At 35.7% G+C, this 19,865-nt stretch overlaps 4 protein-coding genes across 6 annotated transcripts; 2 read left to right on the forward strand and 2 right to left on the reverse strand.

The window, feature by feature from the left end:
- Nucleotides 1-1,325: 1,325 nt before the first annotated feature.
- On the forward strand, nt 1,326-6,649 carry LOC140973728 (uncharacterized). The gene is made up of 7 exons (XM_073436748.1): nt 1,326-1,562; nt 2,238-2,328; nt 2,950-3,065; nt 3,907-3,966; nt 4,043-4,108; nt 6,141-6,336; nt 6,411-6,649. Exons 1-6 carry the CDS (start codon nt 1,506-1,508, stop codon nt 6,330-6,332), a joined length of 582 nt encoding a protein of 193 aa, XP_073292849.1. The 5' UTR covers nt 1,326-1,505; the 3' UTR covers nt 6,333-6,336; nt 6,411-6,649.
- Nucleotides 6,650-7,752: 1,103 nt separating this feature from the next.
- Nucleotides 7,753-9,085, reverse strand: LOC140972243 (uncharacterized). Its single transcript, XM_073434691.1, has 6 exons — nt 8,915-9,085; nt 8,620-8,826; nt 8,383-8,549; nt 8,230-8,311; nt 8,066-8,134; nt 7,753-7,992 (listed from the first exon to the last, which is right to left on the reverse strand). The coding sequence occupies exons 1-6, from the start codon at nt 8,987-8,989 to the stop codon at nt 7,822-7,824; spliced, it is 771 nt and encodes a 256-aa protein (XP_073290792.1). The 5' UTR covers nt 8,990-9,085; the 3' UTR covers nt 7,753-7,821.
- Nucleotides 9,086-9,453: 368 nt separating this feature from the next.
- On the forward strand, nt 9,454-12,968 carry LOC140973730 (aluminum-activated malate transporter 4-like). 2 transcript variants are annotated; one of them, XM_073436753.1, is made up of 7 exons: nt 9,456-9,568; nt 9,660-10,032; nt 10,477-10,614; nt 10,701-10,964; nt 11,069-11,205; nt 11,291-11,437; nt 11,746-12,968. In XM_073436753.1, exons 2-7 carry the CDS (start codon nt 9,663-9,665, stop codon nt 12,430-12,432), a joined length of 1,743 nt encoding a protein of 580 aa, XP_073292854.1. In that variant the 5' UTR covers nt 9,456-9,568; nt 9,660-9,662; the 3' UTR covers nt 12,433-12,968. The 2 variants fall into 2 exon arrangements, with proteins under 2 accessions (XP_073292852.1, XP_073292854.1); XM_073436751.1 differs by having other exon boundaries at nt 9,454-10,032.
- A 145-nt stretch (nt 12,969-13,113) lies between these two features.
- On the reverse strand, nt 13,114-18,794 carry LOC140973729 (membrane protein of ER body-like protein). Of its 2 annotated transcripts, XM_073436749.1 has the most exons (9): nt 18,268-18,794; nt 16,164-16,292; nt 15,535-15,921; nt 15,291-15,425; nt 15,046-15,210; nt 14,506-14,946; nt 13,915-14,166; nt 13,773-13,834; nt 13,114-13,685 (listed from the first exon to the last, which is right to left on the reverse strand). In XM_073436749.1, exons 1-9 carry the CDS (start codon nt 18,533-18,535, stop codon nt 13,239-13,241), a joined length of 2,286 nt encoding a protein of 761 aa, XP_073292850.1. In that variant the 5' UTR covers nt 18,536-18,794; the 3' UTR covers nt 13,114-13,238. The 2 variants fall into 2 exon arrangements, with proteins under 2 accessions (XP_073292850.1, XP_073292851.1); XM_073436750.1 differs by lacking the exon at nt 16,164-16,292.
- Between the last annotated feature and the right edge of the window lie 1,071 nt (nt 18,795-19,865).

The raw sequence follows: 19,865 nt of genomic DNA on the forward strand, positions 1-19,865 counted from the left end.
AAGTCATGAACAAAACCGTTACAAGAAGGTCGAGAAGATGTCCCGACGTAGCTCCTCTGATACTCAAGTCAAAGACAGATGATATAAATAGAGAACAGGTGATATTTATAGGAGGATGCGCCTATCATGGCCATGCTACTTGGTTTGAGTCAAATGTTGGTGGGTCCAGTAATGTGGTATCAGTATGCTACCAACATTATTCGATATTCTTGTTGGTTTCACTATCTCTCGAATTCAAAAAATAAAAATAAATTTTTTCAAACATATATAAAAAAGAACAAATTCACTAGACAAACGTAGGAAATAATTTTGGAAGCTATTGTGTCGGATACGAGATTAGACAAAATCTAAACATGATAAGTCTGAGTTATAAAACTAACTTATAATCGTTGGTGATTCTTCGTGTTCTTTTACTCACGAAATTATTAGTTATCATGTTAATTTACTATTTTCATTAGTTCTGCTTATCGAATTAGTCATGGTCGAAGCATATTTTGAATTTCTTACATGTAATCTTTTTATTCGGAACCAACAATGTGTACATATGATGCTTATGCCACTTCTAAAATAATATTTTTTCATAAATTGTGTCAGATTGTAAATCTGTATCACAAAATATATTTTTTAAAATCGTCTCACATGAATTTTATATTCTTTTATGTACTTATAAATGATTGTTAACGTAATAAAGTATACACAAAATTAAGACAATTTGGTAATAAAAAAATACTTTGATAGTTGGCAAAAACTTGTGTGAGACGGTCTCACGAATCTTTATATGTGAGACGGGTCAACCCTACCCATATTCACAATAAAAAGTAATATTTTTTCATGAATGACCCAAATAAGAGATCTGTCTTACAAATATGACCCGTGAGACCGTCTCACACAAGTTTTTGCCAAATTATTTTCATCAGTTTGATTTTATTACACATCGATCCGAGACAAAAACTTGTGTGAGACGGTCTCACAGGTCGTATTTTGTGAGACTGATATCTTATTTGGATCATCCATGAAAAAGTATTACTTTTTATGCTAAGATTATTACTTTTTATTGTGAATATTGGTAGGTTTGACCCGTCTCATATATTAGGATCCGTGAGACGGTCTCACATGAGACTCACTCTTGATCCGATCTATATTTATATATAAATCTTTCAACAAATTTTAAGACATAATATGTATTAATATATATGGGCCGATCCGAGATATATTTATAATTTTAAAAAATATTTTTAATTTTAAAAATAATATTTTTTTATTAATCGATGATAAATGTCGATGATGATCAATTAGATAATTTTACAGTAGTTTTTGTGGTTTGGTTAATCATATCTCAAATAAATGAATTTTTTTTGCAAGAGAGAAGAAATCAAGAAATACCCATAACAGATGATGAAAAATCAAAGCACTCTTCGTTTTTTTTTTCGCGTTAAATAAATATAAATAAATTCTATTCGATCTGAATTTGTTTTTTGCTATTCTCTGCCCAAAATTAATCTGGGATGGGACAAGCCTTTCGCAAGCTCTTCGATACCTTCTTCGGCAATTCTGAGATGCGGGTATGTTTTTTTTTTTAAAAAATTTTTATTCATCTTGTTTTGTGAATTTATGTATGGACCAGAAACAACACTATTTTTGGTTAATTCCGATAATTTTCGAAAAGAAATTTGATTAGTTTTATTGTTTCAGGTGAACCTAGCTGCACACACGCATTTACACATAGTTAGGTTTAATTTACCAGTGGTTTAGGAAATTATAAAGCTGATGTAGTCGTTTAGCTTTAAGATTCAAGGTATCGACCTTTTCTGCATTAGGGTATGCTCCTTCTTCTTCCCTATCACCCATGTGTTATTATTCCTCCCGATTGACAGGAAACGTGTTCCCTTGGTTCTGAAAATTTGTGACTCAGGTGAGGAATTTTAAAAATATAACCATTGGTTCATTTGTGAAATGGAAAATTTTGGCTTATTTATGTGTTTTATATTCCCATCAATCGTCTTTTAGGCTCTTGCTAAATGGTAATAGAGGAAAAACTACTGGAATCATATTACTATATTTTGCATGTTCTCTTTGTATAATCGAGCTAGTTCATAGAACTTTTTGTCGATTTAGGTTTGTGTTTCTGAAAATCAAATGACTTTTTCGTGAGAAAATTGACCTCATGTTTATTTGAAATGTGGATTCTAGTTTACTGGCCTTGGTTCATGTTTGCTATTTTTCTTTAAATGTCATAGGTTGTGATGCTTGGGCTGGACGCTGCTGGCAAGACAACTATACTGTACAAGCTTCACATTGGTGAAGTTTTGTCGACAGTTCCTACAATCGGTATACCATTTTGGTCACAATAATATCTTTTAAAGCTTAAAAGTGACTATGCTTTCTGTTTTTGAAGAGTTCATTTACTGCAATCGCTGTAACATTAGGTAAGATGTTCAGCTTGTTTTTTTTAGTTTGAATGATGAATAATAACATCACGCTGTTGCTGTTTTGCAAGTGCTACCTTCTTCTTTTGTCTTCTACTATATTCACGCCTATCTTAAACTTAAAATTTTGGTATAGCTTGAATTTAGATGCAAGAAACAAAACGTTGGATATTGGCCTTCTTATCCACTCTTGGAGCAACCTCATCAGTGATATTATATTTTATGGGCAAAATGATGTCTTCTATGTTATTGCTCAATATTTAATTGAATTATTTTATTGGTTTCAGGATCATTTTGTGTTATGAATGTGCAAATCATATAATGATAAAATCCTTTATCAGAGCTTTAGGAACAAATGCAAATCCTTAATTAATACAAATTGCATGGATGGTCTTATCTTTAGAGTCCCTAATGTCATTCTTTGGTCTACAACTGTGCTTATGCATGAGCCTTTGAATGGCCTGTGGTTGTTTACATCTAATGTGAGAGTCCAATATGATGGAATTTTATGGCTGGCATGCAGGTTTTAATGTGGAGAAGGTTCAATATAAAAATGTTATATTTACGGTGTGGGATGTGGGAGGACAAGAAAAATTACGACCATTATGGAGGCACTACTTTAATAACACTGATGGCCTGGTAAAATTTTATAGCTCTATAATCCCTGTCATGATTTGTATGGTGTAGCTTTGGCTTTAAAAGTTATATAATTATGTCCATAAGCCTCCTAAAGAACTCACATACTATTTTTCTTAAAATCAACCATTTTCTGCCATCCATGCCCTTGGAAAACTACTGCAAATTCAACAAGAAGTTCCTGATACTACATCCTTCAATTGTGTGGAGCAAGACAAAACCTCGCAAGTTTAGCTCCTTGTAATCTCCCAGTATTGGCAACTGTTTGTGATTTTTACCCTTGCAGCACCAAACCTCAGTAAAATATCCACTATATAGCCCTTAAACAAACACCTTTCCACTGCTGCCATTTTTTCATCTTCTTTGTTGTCTGGAGTGACTAGCTCTTATTTTTAAGGCGGTCAAAAACATCTAGTCTGATGGTCAAAGATGTTAATGAAGACTTCTTATCCTGATGTAGTTATTGAACCAGTAATTGGAAGATGAGAAAGATGACTGTTTGCAGGAAATTTTAGTCACATTAAGTATTTTTCTTTGGTCGAGAAAAATCAACTTTTGTAAAACTTCTTTTGAATAATAAAAATTAAAATGAATTATGGGTTTTGAAGTATCAGCGAGAACGTGATGAACGTGCATTCTCGCATTGGGTTGCATGACATCTAAGTGAATGTAATAAATGAGTTCGCATTCTAATTTTCAGTGGCTATTTTATTGAAGTAGTTCTCGCGATTGTGTCACCGCCATATTTTACAGGACTTTCTATACATGCATTGTTCAATTTTTCTTGTCATAATGAGTTTCTTGCTCGATCGATTTTCTGATGCTTGTCTATTCTATTATATAGATCTACGTTGTGGACTCACTTGATAGAGAGAGAATTGGGAGAGCAAAGGCAGAGTTTCAGGTTTCATTTATTAATGATCGATATATGCGTCAACATCTCCACCTAGTAGTTTTCACTTGCTTTATTCTTTGGTCAGGCCATCATCAGGGACCCCTTCATGCTTAATGCTGTTCTATTGGTTTTTGCAAACAAACAAGACATGGTATGTCAATTTGATGATCTCCTTAAGTTGAAGTAAAATTTGTGGTAGGTATTGGTAATATAGTTCAGAAAAGCAATTAGAGTTGGCGTTGGAAAATCTAATGAGCAATAACAGCTAAGCAATTGATATTTTAAGATATAAATCAAATTTGAACCAGCTTTAGGTTTTAAATGCATAGGGTTTAATGCTTGGTAGAACTTCACACAATTTAAACTTTTAGATAAGTTAGTTACTGTAATAAAGAGATACTATGTTCAATTCTGACTGCTACCAATTTATGAAAATTTTTTTTGGAAGAACTTCACTTTTCTCAAGTTAGACACCATGATATTAAGCCAGGCCAAAAAAAGAGATGCTATGTTCGAATATCATTCTACTGTTTATGAACAAAGAATTCTCTATGCTAAGGTAGTCAGCATGGTATCAATCCAGGCCAAAAAAGAGATGCTATGTTCGAATATCATTGCTACTCATTTATGAACAAAGAATTCTATATGCTAAGGTAGATTAACGAAAAACAGGTTCTTACTCTTAACAAACTTAATTTTTTAGATGGATAGTCATTCAAAACTTTTGATTGCATATTTGACCAAACCTTTTCTCAATTCAATTTGTCTTTCAATAAGAGTTGCGACCTGTGTTTGGTCAATTCTGTTCGTTTTGGTTTCTATAAGATTTGCTCCTCTGTCAAATTTCCTGAGCCTTTTCTAGACTGTAGTCAGGTTGAGGCTGGAGCATTGTTTGATGTATTGCAAATTTACTGAAATATTTTGTTTTTCTCTTGGAAATCGGAATTCAAGCGATCTTTAGGAGGGGTATTAATGGATTTTTTTAATTAAGATGCAGAACATGTAAGAAACAGCCACTGGAAATTCAAGCTACAAACTGACTTTTCTTGGTTCAATTTAAGGAAGCTTTGCTTTTCATCAACAGTTTGTCTATCTATGTTTTAATCAACTTTTGATTTACTCAATCTAATAGTGACCCCTAACATTCAGTAATCATCTAGGCTAGGTTAAGAAAAATCTGAATGCTTTTTGGGTATAATGGGCTGAGACTCGGTTCTCCTTGAAAGTTTCTTAGGCTAACTGAGTTCTTACATCATTTGCTCGTGACTGAAAGGAGAAACTTTTAAGTCGAGTTTTGCAGTGTGTGTCTGTCTATCTCGTGGAAGGAAAATGAACATTTATATATAACTAAGCCTGAAAATTTTGGTATTTGTCCAAAGAGAGGTTGCATTGGATACTATAAATAAGATATTTTGTTGCTCTTTGGTTGTGGAATTGTACAATAGTGTGAGTTTGACTGTTTAGATGATGATTTAGGGTTACATATATTTTCGGCCTGTAATGAGAAGACAAATAAATAGGGAGCAGATATTTGTCACCCCTTACTACATCAAATAAGGTATTTGTTGTTTGGCTCGTTGTATGGTACAACAATGTGAACTTAGCAATTTAGAGGATAATTTAGGGTTTGATATATTTTGACTGTTATGGGAAAACAATTTTGATGACAGATAATACAGCAATCAAGATCCAACGTTGTCATATTTGGAAGGTGTGTATTTTGTCATTTGTCTAGTTTGCAAGCAAGGAATTATTTACAGAGAGAGTCCGTTCTCTGCAAGTACATTTAGGCTTTGTTTGTATTCCTAGAAAATATGGGAAAAGGAAACTTATGAGCAAAAACCAAAAGAACTCCAGATGCTAGTTGTTTGGATGCTGTAGGCACATGTGGAAAAATTCAATCCAAGACAGAAAGTTGGTGTTCCTTCCAATAACGAAAACAAGAAATTTTAAGTTTTCTGCTCTAATAAAAGAGCGAATCTTCTATCTATACCCAGCTCCACTAATAGATTACCTGGAGACAGATTTCTTAATATGGTCACAGTGATATGCATACCCACTAACTGCTTCAAGATTTGTTTGCGCAATTATTCTGGTTAACAACTTATTATCATGCTTATGCAGTACATGAATATATTCACGGAATTATGTTCTATTCAGTTATGCAACATTCTTTTGTTCAGAAAGGAGCAATGACACCAATGGAAGTTTGCGAAGGTCTGGGTCTGTATGATCTTAAAAATAGGAAATGGCATATACAAGGGACATGTGCACTTAAAGGAGATGGCTTGTATGAGGGTTTGGATTGGTTGGCAAGCACGTTGAAAGAACACAGGGCTGCTGGGTTTTCTTCAGTTGGTCCTTCATCATTTTGAAAAGGTTGAATTGTCTTAGAAGTCACTTTAAAATAATAATTCGCTCTTTAACGATTATTTGTCAATTTCACGATGCAGGCTGACGCAAGAATCGATCAATCTGTGAATTGAAAGGCGTTGATTCCGAAAGTTATTTCCTCTCTTTGTTTGTGCTTATGAAACTCTGATGTCCTTAATTAGATCGCTCATCAAGGTAAATTTTATGATGTAACAAGTTACAAGAGGCCAAAAGAGTAGAGAGTCTTTATACCTGGAGTTGATAGTAATTTCACCTCAGTAGAACTTCAAGTACAGACAGGGGCTTATTTTCCGACTCAGCTCATTCTTGTTTTTATTGCATATTCATCGTTTGGAATCTTCTGGTTTTGTTCAAGCAAAAGGTCTTTTTCCAAGCATCAAAGTCCCTAATCTTGGTGTAACTTAACTTCTTACAGCATGGGGTCCATAGGGTCAGGGGGTGAGCAAAACCGAATTGGTTAGGTTTATGATAGAAACTCGAACTAAACCAATGCTATCGATTTTATAAAGTTGTAAACCAAATCAAACCTAGGTTTCAGTTTGGTTCTGTCCGGCTTGGTTCGGATGAGCAATTCTAAAGATAAATATCAACACACGTACATGTATTAAACCATTTAACATTGTAATGTATAATACATATGTTAAACCATTCTCTTTTTCTTCCTCACTGTAAATTTTGTCTAGGTTAAAAAATAAGAAGTAAAAACCAAATCTATCATCAAATTTTCATAAACTAAATATATTATTAAAAAATTATATATTCATAGTATCGGTTTGGTTTCAAATTTTTAATCAAAATCTCGAACTAAATCAATTTTTTTAGTTTGATTAATTTGAAAATCAATTCAAATCATGATTGAGCGGCTGGTTTTCTGTTCCGGTTGCTGCTCACCCCAGGGGTCATGGTGTTCTTGGCTGCTTACGTTGTCTTTCCATGTTAAAATTTGCTGTGCGAATTGACATCATAAACATCCATGAAAGGGATGAATTCTAACCTTTTAAGTCCGTTGTTCTTCTTTCTGCATCGTCGTTTTTTCAACTCAAACTTCTACTCTGGATTACCATTTGGATTAATAGATTCACTTATCTTCATACTCATTGCTTTCCCTCTTGGATGCTCTCATCTGATTTTTCATCTCTCGAATACTTTTCCTACGTTACATGAATGAAAGTGTGATATTTGAAATTCTACTTCAGAATATTCTTTTTTGCGTGCTACGTAAATTAAATAGTATAAACGCTTTGTGGTAAAAAAAAAAAAAAGAGTCACGACGAATACTAATCCATGCAGCAGCTTCACCGTGTTGGGATTTCGTTGGAATGCATGACCTCACATTTGATCACTTGTTTACTCAATCACTCTCCATTACAAGGCCAAATCCTTTGTTCATAATTATAAATGTAAGACAATAAGCTAATATCAGATTCCATATTTGTAAAAAAATGTTTTCTGGAAGATAAAATACAAGAATCATTGAAGACCATAAACTAGCAAAGCTCCAACACCACCAATCCCGAGAATAAGTCCGAGGATAACAGCAATGGGAGGTGAATTCCCTCCGACAGCCTTTCCTGTATTGACATCGTATCTTGAAAACCTCTTCTTTGGGGCTCTACACTGGGGGCAGGCGTAGTCATCGGGCTGCACTCATCAAGAACATCGCAATTTAATATATCTTCTTCTTGTTTTCTTACGTAGAGTGACAATGACTTACTTGGTCATCAAAAGATTTTTGCAGGGTGTAAATGTACCCACAATCGAGGCATATGTGAGTAGCGCGCGCCTGCAGACAGACCGACCGACCGACCGACCGGCCGGCAATCGTGATTAATGCGTAGAAAGAAAATCAAACAGGTATAGTATAATTAAGATGGTTGCCTTTTGAGCCTCGGTTAGCTTTCTTCCAAAGGCAGGGGGAGCTGGACGCTTGGGTAGCCTTTTCACATCAACTTCCACGCCTCTGCAATCACGTATTAATGCATATATGTAGGTGATTTAATTAATTTTGCTTCAAAAGTGAAATGTGTGTACCTGCTAACAACGAAATACACTGAATCCGGCTTAGCTTGGATGGCTGTTTTGGTGAATCCCAGCTTATCAGCAGGCCAAAGTTCATCCCCGAAGAAGCTGCTGGTGTAGGTCACCTGATCCCCAACCTTCAGTCCTGCTCTTGCAGCGTTGCCACCACTTTCCACACCCTGCAGAAACATTCTTTAGTAGCCATTAAGAAGAACTAACAATAATGGATGATGATAGTACTTAGCTTACAGTTATCACCACTCCGCCACCTGGCTTTTGGCCCAGAGTCAAGCCTAATGGCTTGTCAACTTCAACCTCGATATTCTTAGCAGCACCAGCTGCTGCCCTGGCCCTGATCTTAATCCCCCTTCTCGCAATCCTCAAGACACCAGCACTGTGGATCCTCTCACCGACCCTTTTCGCATCTTGAAGTGACAACCTTTGAAAACTGCTCCTCTGCTCAATGTAAGAAAAAAAACACACACATCACAGAAATAAGAATCGAAGCGTTTGATTCCCGAAATCATTGAGATGATATTATGACCTGCAAGAATTTAGGAGTGGAATTGGATTTCGCAGAGAGGTTGGCAGTGAAAGAAGAAGATGCACCGGCAGCCATTGCTGTGAGTTGGATTGGATCTTTGGATAAAACTTTGGAGAGCCACACTCCACCCCTCGATGAATCAAAGTTTTATACACACACCGCATAGTAATTCTTTGTCCTCATCATCTATGTATGGTTGCCATTCATTTTCGTTCTGTGCCCAAACAATCTGTGGGCTAATTTGTAATTTAACATTATTGTGTAATCGCTTTCACAAGCACCCCCCGACCACTTAGAAACATCGATAATATAGAACAAGATCTCTTATTATGTCTCGATTATATAAAATTTTTTTGGTTGTCTTAAATATATTAATATATATATAATATTTAATTAACAATATTTTTTTAATTTTTAATAATATATCTCTATTTAATAAGCCATTTTTAATAATTAATATATATTTTTTATTATTATGATTGTCTACTTGTATCAAAAGAGAACAAAGATTGTTTTTTTCATCACCTTACCTTTCCACACATCTTTTAACTCGCAAAGTTTTTTTCTTTTTTATCTACGACTAACGAACCTTTGACTATCAAGATTCGAGCTAGCTTCATTCTACCCGTTCGAATTCTGAAACTTCATCCGTTGGTTTGATCGTTTCTATAAAAAAATTAGCCCGGAACTCAAATTCTTGCCCGGGTATTTTTATTTGTTCATGTTTTTTTGGTAAAACTGTCAGCTGATGGCTGCAAATTATGGATCACTGAGGCAAAGTTTTGTAGAGAGAAGCAAAGAGAGATTGCTTTCGCGGGGAATCTACTCTAACGTTGGATTTGGTGATTCTTACGTCACAGATGAGGGCTGTTTGCACCGGATTTTTCGTGTCACGGGTCAAAAGTTTTCCAAGTTGTGGAGCGATGTTAAGCAAATTGCAGTTGGTTCGTTTGAAATGGGAAGATCCGACCCGAGAAAAGTGGTGTTTGCGGCTAAAATGAGCATCGCTTTGTCTCTGGTGTCGTTGCTTGTGTTTTTTAAAAAGCCCAGTAATTATATTAGCCAACACTACATCTGGGCTATTCTTACTGTTGTTGTTGTGTTTGAATTTAGCGTAGGTAAGCTATGATTTTTCCTTTGCTTGGCTACAACTGATGATGTTTAATGTTGCTGTGGTGTGGTGGATTTGGTAGCTTTATTCCCTAGATTCTGAATATGTTTCGTCTAAGCTGGATGTTTTTAAATATGTGAGACTTCTTGAATGTTTGCTTCGTTTTAAATTTTTTGTTTGTAAGTTGTTCTCCTTGATTGTGTTTGGTTCACTGAGTTTTGCTTTTGACTTGTTCTTTTTTGTTTGTGCCTTCATTCCTTTATCCTTAGCGTTATTTAATTCAGCATCAGGTAACATGTTGTTTCATTGCTATTGAAATAGTTCATCTATTGTAGTTTGGTTATTTTTACCTCATGAATCGTTTGTCATTTATTTTCTAGTTTGTAGATTTTTTATACATCGATCAATAGTTTGCAGAAATTTACGTAGTTGATGGGCTGCTTTTATATAGGAGCTACTCTAAGTAAAGGTTTCAACCGGGCACTGGGGACCTTGTCTGCTGGAGCACTGGCTCTTGGGATTGGACATTTGTCTGAGATGGCTGGACAGATTCAAGAAGTGATTATTGTAATCGGGATTTTTATTGCAGGTCTGTTTTAATTGATCGATGTGATTTCGTTCTCCTGAAACATGGACAGTGGCATTAAATGGTGTTCATTCTTTTCCGTGTTCTAGCTTTTCTCGCTAGCTACTTGAAGTTGCATCCAGCGATGAAGCAGTATGAGTATGGGTTTCGGGTGTTCTTGTTGACATATTGTATGGTATTGGTATCAGGATCTTCAAAATTTGTTGAAACAGCTGTTTCGAGATTGCTGCTTATTGCTATTGGGGCTGGTATATGTTTGCTTGTAAATGTATGTATTTACCCAATTTGGTCTGGGGAGGATTTGCATACGCTTGTCGTAAAGAATTTCAGGGGTGTTGCTACTTCACTGGAAGGTTAAGGTTTAGTTAAACGAGTACCAATTTCATGTGTATTAATAATTGATGTTTGTTTGTGAAATTTCTATTCTTGAACTTTACATTTCATGTTATATCTCTAGGCTGTATCAACATGTACTTGCAGTCTATTGAATACAGTAGAATTCCTTCAAAAATTCTACTGTACCAGGCGTCAGATGATCCTTTGTATAGTGGATATAGAGCTGCGGTGGAATCGATTAGCCAAGAGGAGTCTTTGGTATGCTTCTTGATTAGTACGCACACTTTATGCTCTGCAGAGAAAATATGATCTGTTTTTTGAGCATCTTCGTTTCATTTTTCAGTTAAATTTTGCTGTATGGGAACCGCCTCATGGCCGTTACAGATTGTTCAATTATCCTTGGAACGAATATGTTAAAGTCAGCGGCGCTTTGAGGCATTGTGCATTCATGGTGATGGCGATGCATGGGTGTATACTTTCGGAAATACAGGTAATTTAGATGTGTGCATTCTTTCACGGTGTCGCTTGAGGTTAGATTTGTCTCCTAATCCTATTATCTTTAGGTCTGTGCACTGTTAAGTGAACCTGAGATTAAGGCTGCAAAAACTTTGTTATTATCCAAAATTCAACTTTAATCATATTATGTGAGCCTTGAAAATGTTCTGCTTGGCATTCCTCTGAATTCTGCAGCGGTTCATGACTTCTTTTCTTATTTATGTGTGGAGCCAAAAATATTTCGAAAAAGGATTATCCTGGCTTATGGATTCCTTTTCTCACATTTTAACTCTTCCGTTACAGTCATCGACAGAACTAAGACAAGTTTTTAAGGATAGGATTCAGAAAGTTGGGACTGAAGGAGCTAATGTGTTGCGACTTCTGGGTGAAAAAGTAGAGAGAATGGAAAAACTTAGCCCACAAGACATACTCTTGGATGTTCATGATGCTGCAGAGGATTTGCAGATGATGATTGACCAAAAGTCGTACCTTTTGGTAAACGCAGAGAGTTGGGAAAGTGGAAAACGACCAGGAATATTCTCAGATCCTGAACAACTCCAAGAAATTAAGGATAACGAAAAAAGGCCATTTGTAATGAATTCCCTCAGTGAATCAGCCTATCTTAAATCATCTCTGTCAATACGAAATTTTGATCCACATAATCCAAACGCTAGTGTTATATCTGTTTCACAATGGGGTTCTGGAGAAAATGTGCTTAGACAGCAAACAATGTGGCCATCACGTCTCTCACTTATTAACGATTCCATTTCCAATGAGAGAGAGGTGAGGACGTATGAAAGTGCTAGTGCATTGTCACTTGCATCATTTACTTCTTCGTTGATTGAGTTTGTTGCGAGACTTCAGAATATCGTGAAATCATTTGAGGAACTCAGCGAGAAGGCTAAATTCAGGGAGCCTGTTGAGTCAAGTGGAACAAAAAGTGTTGGCTTCTGGGCTTGGCTGCTCAAACGGATAGGCAGCAAGGATTAACGTTGTTTCCTCTTTCTTGAACTACGATGTGTTGGGATATGATTGGCTTTACCTTAGTTGTCATGAGTTAAATACCAATGGATGGCGTGAAGAAATAATGTAAAGATGGATGGTTATATTTGGGAATTCGGATCTGAATTGTTTTCAACAACTTTTTAGTGTATTTGTATTGATGAAATGATATACATGCATGTATGCTCAAGTTCTTTGCACCTTCGAAGGTCGAGGATGTAAAGAGGGAACCAATAAGCTGAGCAAAAATGGGGCAAGATGGTTTTTCAGACACGAAGACGACCAATACTGCGTAAGAGGCAAACAAACTGCGCCAACAAATTATCTAGAATGGGATTTATGTTTTTTGTTGTTTATTTTAAGTATGAATTTTCATATTTATATTTTAAAATTTTCAAGATTGTCAGGTGGTTAGCATATGATTACATCATTTTAACTATACTTTAATCAACCTTCATGACTCCATAGATGTACTTGCTTATCAGACAGCTAATACATTTAGCAGTCACATTTTCATTATGTAACTTGCTATCTCGTTGATATTACTCCATAGATGTAATTAACTTGTATATCGGACAGCTGATAAATTGTTCAAGTTTGTAAAAAAAATTTAGCAAGGAAACCATTTGAACACGTAATCCAACAGTTTCGGAATTTGAAAATGCAGAATTCATAATACATAAATCAAACACTCAGTGCAGAAATCAAACCAACAAAAGCTATGGGATCCAGGCGTGAGTTTTGGACAAAGCGGTGAATTCTTACAAGGAAATGGAGAAATAAAGACTCGACACTCAATAAGAAGCCCATGTTGAGTCTCGATTAAAAATCATATCAGAAACTGAAGTTGATTGGAACAGACCAAGCCTCTCCAAAAATCTCTTCACCAGCACACCAACAGCATATGAAATTCCTGAGGCCATGAACCCCAATATAACAAAATTTACGACTGTTTTTACGTAAGCCTTAGGCGGTCTACACACATAGGCCTTTCCAATAGACAGAGCAATAATGCACACGAGAGAGACTGCTCCTACCACCACCAGTTTTAGTTCTCTTTCTTCACTTTGCCGGAATGAAAAACCATACACGGCGATAGGCGTTAAACCAAATATGAGATATGATAGAACACAAACTATTGCGTGAAGTTTGAAGTTCTGCCTTTGGCCTAGGAGCTCTTGGTATCGATCACTTTGACGGGTTACTTGGTCTGTCTGCTGCTCACATCTTAGTTCCCAAAGCTGCAATTTTAGTATTATCAACTTATCTTCCTGTTTATGTTTACACGTAGATGATAATTCTTGTTTCAAAGGGGTGAGTGTCCTTACATTGTGACAAATGACGAAGAATCCTCCTATCAGATTGGCCATTCCGAGAGCTAGAATATTCACTGTGATTCAAGAGAAGAAGATTATACAAAACCATAGATCTAGCACTTTATTGCAATGAGAACGTTTATACGATGCTTACATGTGGCGGCATCACCTCCAGCTGCAGATGACACAACACTTAGGCTGGTAATCAACTCCGCCAATCCACCATAAACTATGCTTTTAATAACTTCTATTTTAGAATTTCTTCTAACATCCTCCGTTCGTTCTTGCGCTGGTATACCATTCTGAGTGGTAGGTTGTGTCGGAATGGTTGTTTCTGCTGGAATGACTATGCCTTGAATTATTTCAGTGGCTGGATATGAGTCTATAGTTATTACAGTTTCCTCCCCTGCATCAAAAGATTACACGATAAAAAAATAGAAAAGAAATGTTAAAGGAAGACTTATGGTTGCTTTTTACATGATAAAAATTAGAAAATGTTAAAATATGCCAGATGATTGCTTTAAGATTGGATAAGATACTACCATCATTTATGGTGGAGGCGTCTTTAATGGATAAAATACTATCAACTTTTATTGGCTCCCCAGTTTGGACTTCTAATTTGTCTTTGTAGTAACTTGAGAAATTTCAGTCGGATATACTTGGCCTCTCGGTTTAAAGGACAGAATGATTATCCTTGTGAGGACTAAAATCTATGAAAGATTCAAGGTGAAAACCTTCTACGTACCAGTGCTACCCTTTTGAGCTGTCTGAATGAGTATTTGGCCTTCCTCGGATTTCTCAATAGTCGTAGATCCATCGTTTGAGAAGATCACCAGATTTGATCCACCTTTTCTTGAAACGGAGATAGCATCTTGTGCAGGTTCTTCATTAACAATTTCTGTTTTGTCTACTTTAAGTGTTGTTACCGATAGATCACTGCCATGAGTGACTTGGACATCTTTGCTTATAACTGGTTCTTTCAAGTGATAGCCAGATACTATTCCAACCTCTTCATCGCCTCTTATTGGTTCTTTCAAATGATAACCAGCGAATACTGCAAGCGGCTCCTTGTTTATTATTGGTTCTTTCAAATAATAGCCAGAGACTACTTCAAACTGGTCATTACTTATTATCGGTTCTTTCAAATGATAGCCAGCGACTATTTCATGCTGTTCCATTTTAGCATCTGAAAATAAAATTTGATGGCATTCATCAAAAACCATGAATTCAACAGGGCTCGTCCTATTAGAATTTTAATGGGAGAAGTTAAAGCTGATTACCATACCTATCTTCTCAGTTATTTTCTGTGGTTCATTTCCCGAACCATATATTACTGCTAGTCCATTTGTGGAATGTTCATGCCTTGGAGACAATAAGATCTTATATTCACATTCCAAAGTGTCATCGTTTTCCACAGGCCCTAAAAGTGGTTCAGAAGCACGAGGAACATCTGTACCGTACCTTACCGTGCCTTAATCAGTTAAATGAAATAGATAAAGAACAATGGAAGGAGCCAAGTGAATTAATTACCTTGCTCAATTGCTGTGTCCTGGTTGTGTGGTGCAAATATGGAGGGAAACCAGCTCTTTTTACGTGGTGCTTGTTCATCCTGGACCTTTTCTTTCCTACTTCTGTCCCCAAATTTCCAAAACTTGAACCCGTTTCCTGAATAGGTACAGTTGTTTTGAATTGAATATGCTAACTACATAATAATTAACATGTAGATTTTTCCTGTTTATCCTATAAAATTCATTAGCAATGCACGAATCGGTACCGGTTGGCATAAAAAAGCTAAAGCATGATAAACATCTGAATAAATCGGGCCCTGAGTCACGATCTTCTTCTGCACCAATCATATGGTGAGGATGAACTTGATCATCAGATTCCTGAGCTGTTGGGTTTTCTGTTTTGGTACGCTTAACAGAAATTTGAATTTTGTTGCGTTTTCTTTTGCGAAGAATAACCCTTCCTGTGATGCAAGAATTGCAATTAGGACAGTATAGATCATGCGTGTTTTGTTTCTGTAACACTGTTTCGACATCGTATTCTGTTTCCTCGTCTATCAGATCAATATCTGCACTTTCAATCTCATCTGCACTTTCAATCTCTTCCGAGGCCTTATAACTCTCAGACGATACCTCCATCTTTCCATGCCCAACACCTGAAATCATTTGTTTTCGTGTAAGATCTTTTTAACCTTAAAATAAAGTTGGCAGTTACCTCTAAAAGTGTAAACTTAACCTTGGATTCATATACTATTCTTCCAAATTTCTTAGATTCTCCCTTCAAGAACACACAGAATTACTATTTCTACATAGTCCAAGTATCATATATAACCTACTTCTAAAAAAAGTAGTATCATATCCAAGCCATTTTTTGAATTAATATCTAAAATCTACTGACCTTCAGTTTCAAAATTTAAAATTTTGTCATGCATCGGCTTATGAAATTGCCCATTATGATTCTGAATGTGGTCAATACAGACACTTCCATTCTGATATGTCCAACTGCAGATTCGACACTTCCATAATCCTTCAGCAACATTTTTAGGATTAGAAACGTTAGTATTAGATACCAGTGTTTCAAGAATTTATCAGCCAAGTAGAAATGATATTTGCTCGGTCCTGATTGATCTTACAACTTACAGTACGTAAACTGGAACTAAGTACACTCTTCTCCGCATTATCCCCTAAACTAACCACATGTTTGCGTGATATCGAATCTTTTTTATTCATTTTTTGCGCAGAAATTTTTATACTTCATGTGAATTCAAATCAGTAAATTAAGGCGTCTTGCATCCAAGAATGGAACTGCAATACATTATAGTCTCTCTTTGTATATGATGAACAGAGAAGATATATGGATGGGGGAACAGGTACAACATGAAGAGGGCCGGGGCCTTTTATTTTATAGACAGCTTGTGTTAAAAAGGAGCATGGAGATTGTGTGAAGACCCGAAATCTTGCAACGAAAAAAAATCTATATATGTCATATGAAATTTCAGCTAATTTTGGCACAACATTTTTTTGTTCCATACAATCATAATCTTGAAATTTTGAATAATCATTGTCCCTTCATTATTGACCATTTATCACCATGTGCGATATGGAAGTGCACCAATCTTGGAAGAGATTCATGCAGCAAAAATCACTCTCCATTTGCACTTAAAGAAAACCAAAATCACTCATGAATCTCGGATGTGTATCTTGAATCAAGAAGAGACCACGTTCATTCGGGAGAGAAAAGTGCAATCATCACTTTGATTAATCAATCAGCGACATTCTTGGAGTGATACGGGCTTACTTTTATAGTTGGTTATTCAAGCCTATATAAGAAGCAAACTCCCTCCCCATAACTTCAAGAATTCAAAATTTAGCATTTGCAGCAATCTAGACGAAGCTCTACCAGAACAAGACGAAGCTTTACCGCAACCTTGTTCGAACGAAGTTCTTTTGACACATCCTCCTAGCGTTTTAATCCAAACGAAATCAGTAAGTGGGCTTTTGCTATGAATTTCTTTGTAATTTAAACTTTGTATAAGTATTTCATGACATACTTGTATGTGTGTCAAACCACTTTCGAAAATGCTATTATATATTTCATAAAATCTCGATCGATGTACGATATGTTTCCTCCTATTTCCGATGTTCTTTGATTCTGCTGAGTTCATTCAAAAATTCCGATATGTGTTGTTTGATACATCTGATTCTGTGGTGCACTGTTACGATTCGAGTGGGATATGGAACGACGATTGTAAATTATATGGCCCCTATCAGTGGGTATAAAACTGTGTTCCAGCCCCCATCAGTGGGTATAAAACTGTGTTTTGGCCTCACCCCTTAGAGGACTAACATATTGGGGACAATTTGACCATAGATAACGAGATGAATAATAGCGTTTTCGTTTGTTCTGATTCGTTCTGTTCTGAATGTCTGATAATCTCTGTTTCGCATTTCGATTCTGATTCTGATATGATATATTACGTTTTGAAAATCAGTTTGCAATATGGGTTTTAAATTATATTTATATGTACTTGTGGTAATCTATCGGCCCCCACTTGCTGAGTGTTTCTCAAAACACTCACCCCTTACATCTCTCTCCAGATAAGAACGAAAATCAAGTAAATGACGATGAATAAGACATGCTTCGAGGTTGGTGATGAAGTTTCGAGATATGAAGATTTCTCGCTTAAGTTCTTCCTAAGTTTTGATTCAAGTTGTACAATGCTTCCGCACATTTTATTTCGTTTTGGAATTTATCGTCGTAAGACAAGATTATTTTGAGTTAATGATGAAATAGACTGATTTTTGGTTTATACTGTACTAAGAGACTTGTTGTTTTCAATTGTGTGGTTGTAAAACAACATCGGTGTCGACTAACCTCGATCTCGGGACGTGACAGATTGGATTAAGTAAAGAATATTATACTAATCTTAAACAAACAAAGACTCAGAAACCAACAAAAAAGGTGAAGAATCCAAGAGAGAAGCAGAAGCACTAACTAATACCTTGAACTTCGTCAAAGAAAACAAGGTTCTCCTCTTCGTTTTCAAAAACCCCATCAAGTTCTTCTTTGTGAGATCCATTACCTGTGAGAGTTGACTGAATTGCTTGTCCATCACTCTCAGAAATTAGTTTATAATTCATTCCATGAATAACAGTAGAAGTTTCGGCGACTTTGTTGCCATTTCTCTCAGTTTTTGATTTTCTTACTAGAAGAAGAGTAGTTTCGTCTTCTTCTTCGACCTGCTCCAGTCTCCGCGCTTCGTTTCCCATCTCCACACACAGTTAATATGCAGAGACCACCTGTAATGATACTTAATGGAAAAAGAAACGTTGGCAAGCAAGTCTTGTGAGTGCAAATGTAGCAGAAAACAAGAGAAATATTAGCTTATACTGTTTTTTTATTGTGCCGTTCATTAAATGCAACATGAAAATTCATGTGGAGTAGGCATGTTTTGTAAACAACAGATACAGTTGACTCTTAAATTATGGAAATAAATATATTTGGAAATTTGACATTTAAAACTGGAACTTGCATCACATATATATCATATATATATAGCTGCTGACCAGACTCCAAACTCATGATAATGAACGGAAAGCGGGGTATTCACAGTTGGCATGATAAACTTAATTCCATGTCTACACTTTAAAAATAAATTTACAAGTCGTGATAATGGAAGGAAAGTGGGGTATTCACAGTTGGCATGATAAACTTAATTCCATGTCTACACTTTAAAAATAATTTGATTTTGTATTTGGATGGATAGATTTGAAATCTATTGATTTTGATTATTATTTTATTGTTAAGAATGAAATAATAGATGAAATCTTAAATTCATGATACCGTGATTATTTACATGTTAGTTATACAACTAGAAAGAATTTCAATTGTCTCCGTTATTGAGTGAACTTGAAATCCATCATAATTAACATGAAACAATATATAAAAATGAAACAGATGAATTTGAAGTTTATGGTCTTACTTCTACATAAATATATTTGAAATGCATCAATCTAAATACAACTTTGATGGATATTTAGCAGGCGGAAAGAGCAATTGAAGACACAATATTTTGATTAAAAATGAACAAATTACAAGCTTCATTGATCACAAAACGTGAGATGATGAACACTTGAGAGTTGACGCACAGCAATAGCTAGCTAAAAATTAAGACAGTTAGCTTCGTCTGTGTATGGTGACTTCCTTGTTTCGTCAGTCTCGATACGTAATATATTATTAATTAAGAGAGCATACTTTTTTCCTGAATCTCACTCTGATTTTTCTAAGAGAAGAATAAATGCACTTTGATTTTTGTTTCGAATGGATGGACAACATGCAGTAGCTAAACGACGCACGCGTTTTTAGAATGTTAATTTGATTTTTGCATGCATGAGACGGAAATGTTTGGACCGGAGCCCAAGTGGGAGGTGTACACCACTCCTTCAAACTTTACGATTTTTAACTTGTTCATTCAATTTGCCGAAGCGACAATGACAAGACATTATATTTAATATTGTTTCGTATATAATATGTTAAATATACCTCACCAGCCCAATTAATTACTATATTTATTATCTCACCAGCCCAATTAATTACTAT

This window comes from Primulina huaijiensis, chromosome 3, assembly GCF_012295235.1.
Source record: "Primulina huaijiensis isolate GDHJ02 chromosome 3, ASM1229523v2, whole genome shotgun sequence".
Lineage (NCBI taxonomy): Eukaryota > Viridiplantae > Streptophyta > Magnoliopsida > Lamiales > Gesneriaceae > Primulina > Primulina huaijiensis.

Excerpts from the sequence above, each read along its gene's own strand:
- LOC140973728 (XM_073436748.1), top strand. The coding sequence starts at position 1,506 with ATGGGACAAGCCTTTCGCAAGCTCTTCGATACCTTCTTCGGCAATTCT. Across the intron at positions 2,329-2,949 it reads GTCGACAGTTCCTACAATCG|GTTTTAATGTGGAGAAGGTT; the intron begins GTATACCATTTT and ends GCTGGCATGCAG. Across the intron at positions 3,066-3,906 it reads TTAATAACACTGATGGCCTG|ATCTACGTTGTGGACTCACT; the intron begins GTAAAATTTTAT and ends TCTATTATATAG.
- LOC140972243 (XM_073434691.1), bottom strand. The coding sequence starts at position 8,989 with ATGGCTGCCGGTGCATCTTCTTCTTTCACTGCCAACCTCTCTGCGAAA. Across the intron at positions 8,312-8,382 it reads GTGTATTTCGTTGTTAGCAG|AGGCGTGGAAGTTGATGTGA; the intron begins GTACACACATTT and ends ACGTGATTGCAG. Across the intron at positions 8,135-8,229 it reads AGCTAACCGAGGCTCAAAAG|GCGCGCGCTACTCACATATG; the intron begins GCAACCATCTTA and ends GTCTGTCTGCAG.
- LOC140973730 (XM_073436751.1), top strand. The coding sequence starts at position 9,663 with ATGGCTGCAAATTATGGATCACTGAGGCAAAGTTTTGTAGAGAGAAGC. Across the intron at positions 10,033-10,476 it reads TGTGTTTGAATTTAGCGTAG|GAGCTACTCTAAGTAAAGGT; the intron begins GTAAGCTATGAT and ends GCTTTTATATAG. Across the intron at positions 10,615-10,700 it reads AATCGGGATTTTTATTGCAG|CTTTTCTCGCTAGCTACTTG; the intron begins GTCTGTTTTAAT and ends TCCGTGTTCTAG.
- LOC140973729 (XM_073436749.1), bottom strand. The coding sequence starts at position 18,535 with ATGGGAAACGAAGCGCGGAGACTGGAGCAGGTCGAAGAAGAAGACGAA. Across the intron at positions 15,211-15,290 it reads GGACACAGCAATTGAGCAAG|ATGTTCCTCGTGCTTCTGAA; the intron begins GTAATTAATTCA and ends GGTACGGTACAG. Across the intron at positions 14,947-15,045 it reads GAAAATAACTGAGAAGATAG|ATGCTAAAATGGAACAGCAT; the intron begins GTATGGTAATCA and ends TTTTATTTTCAG.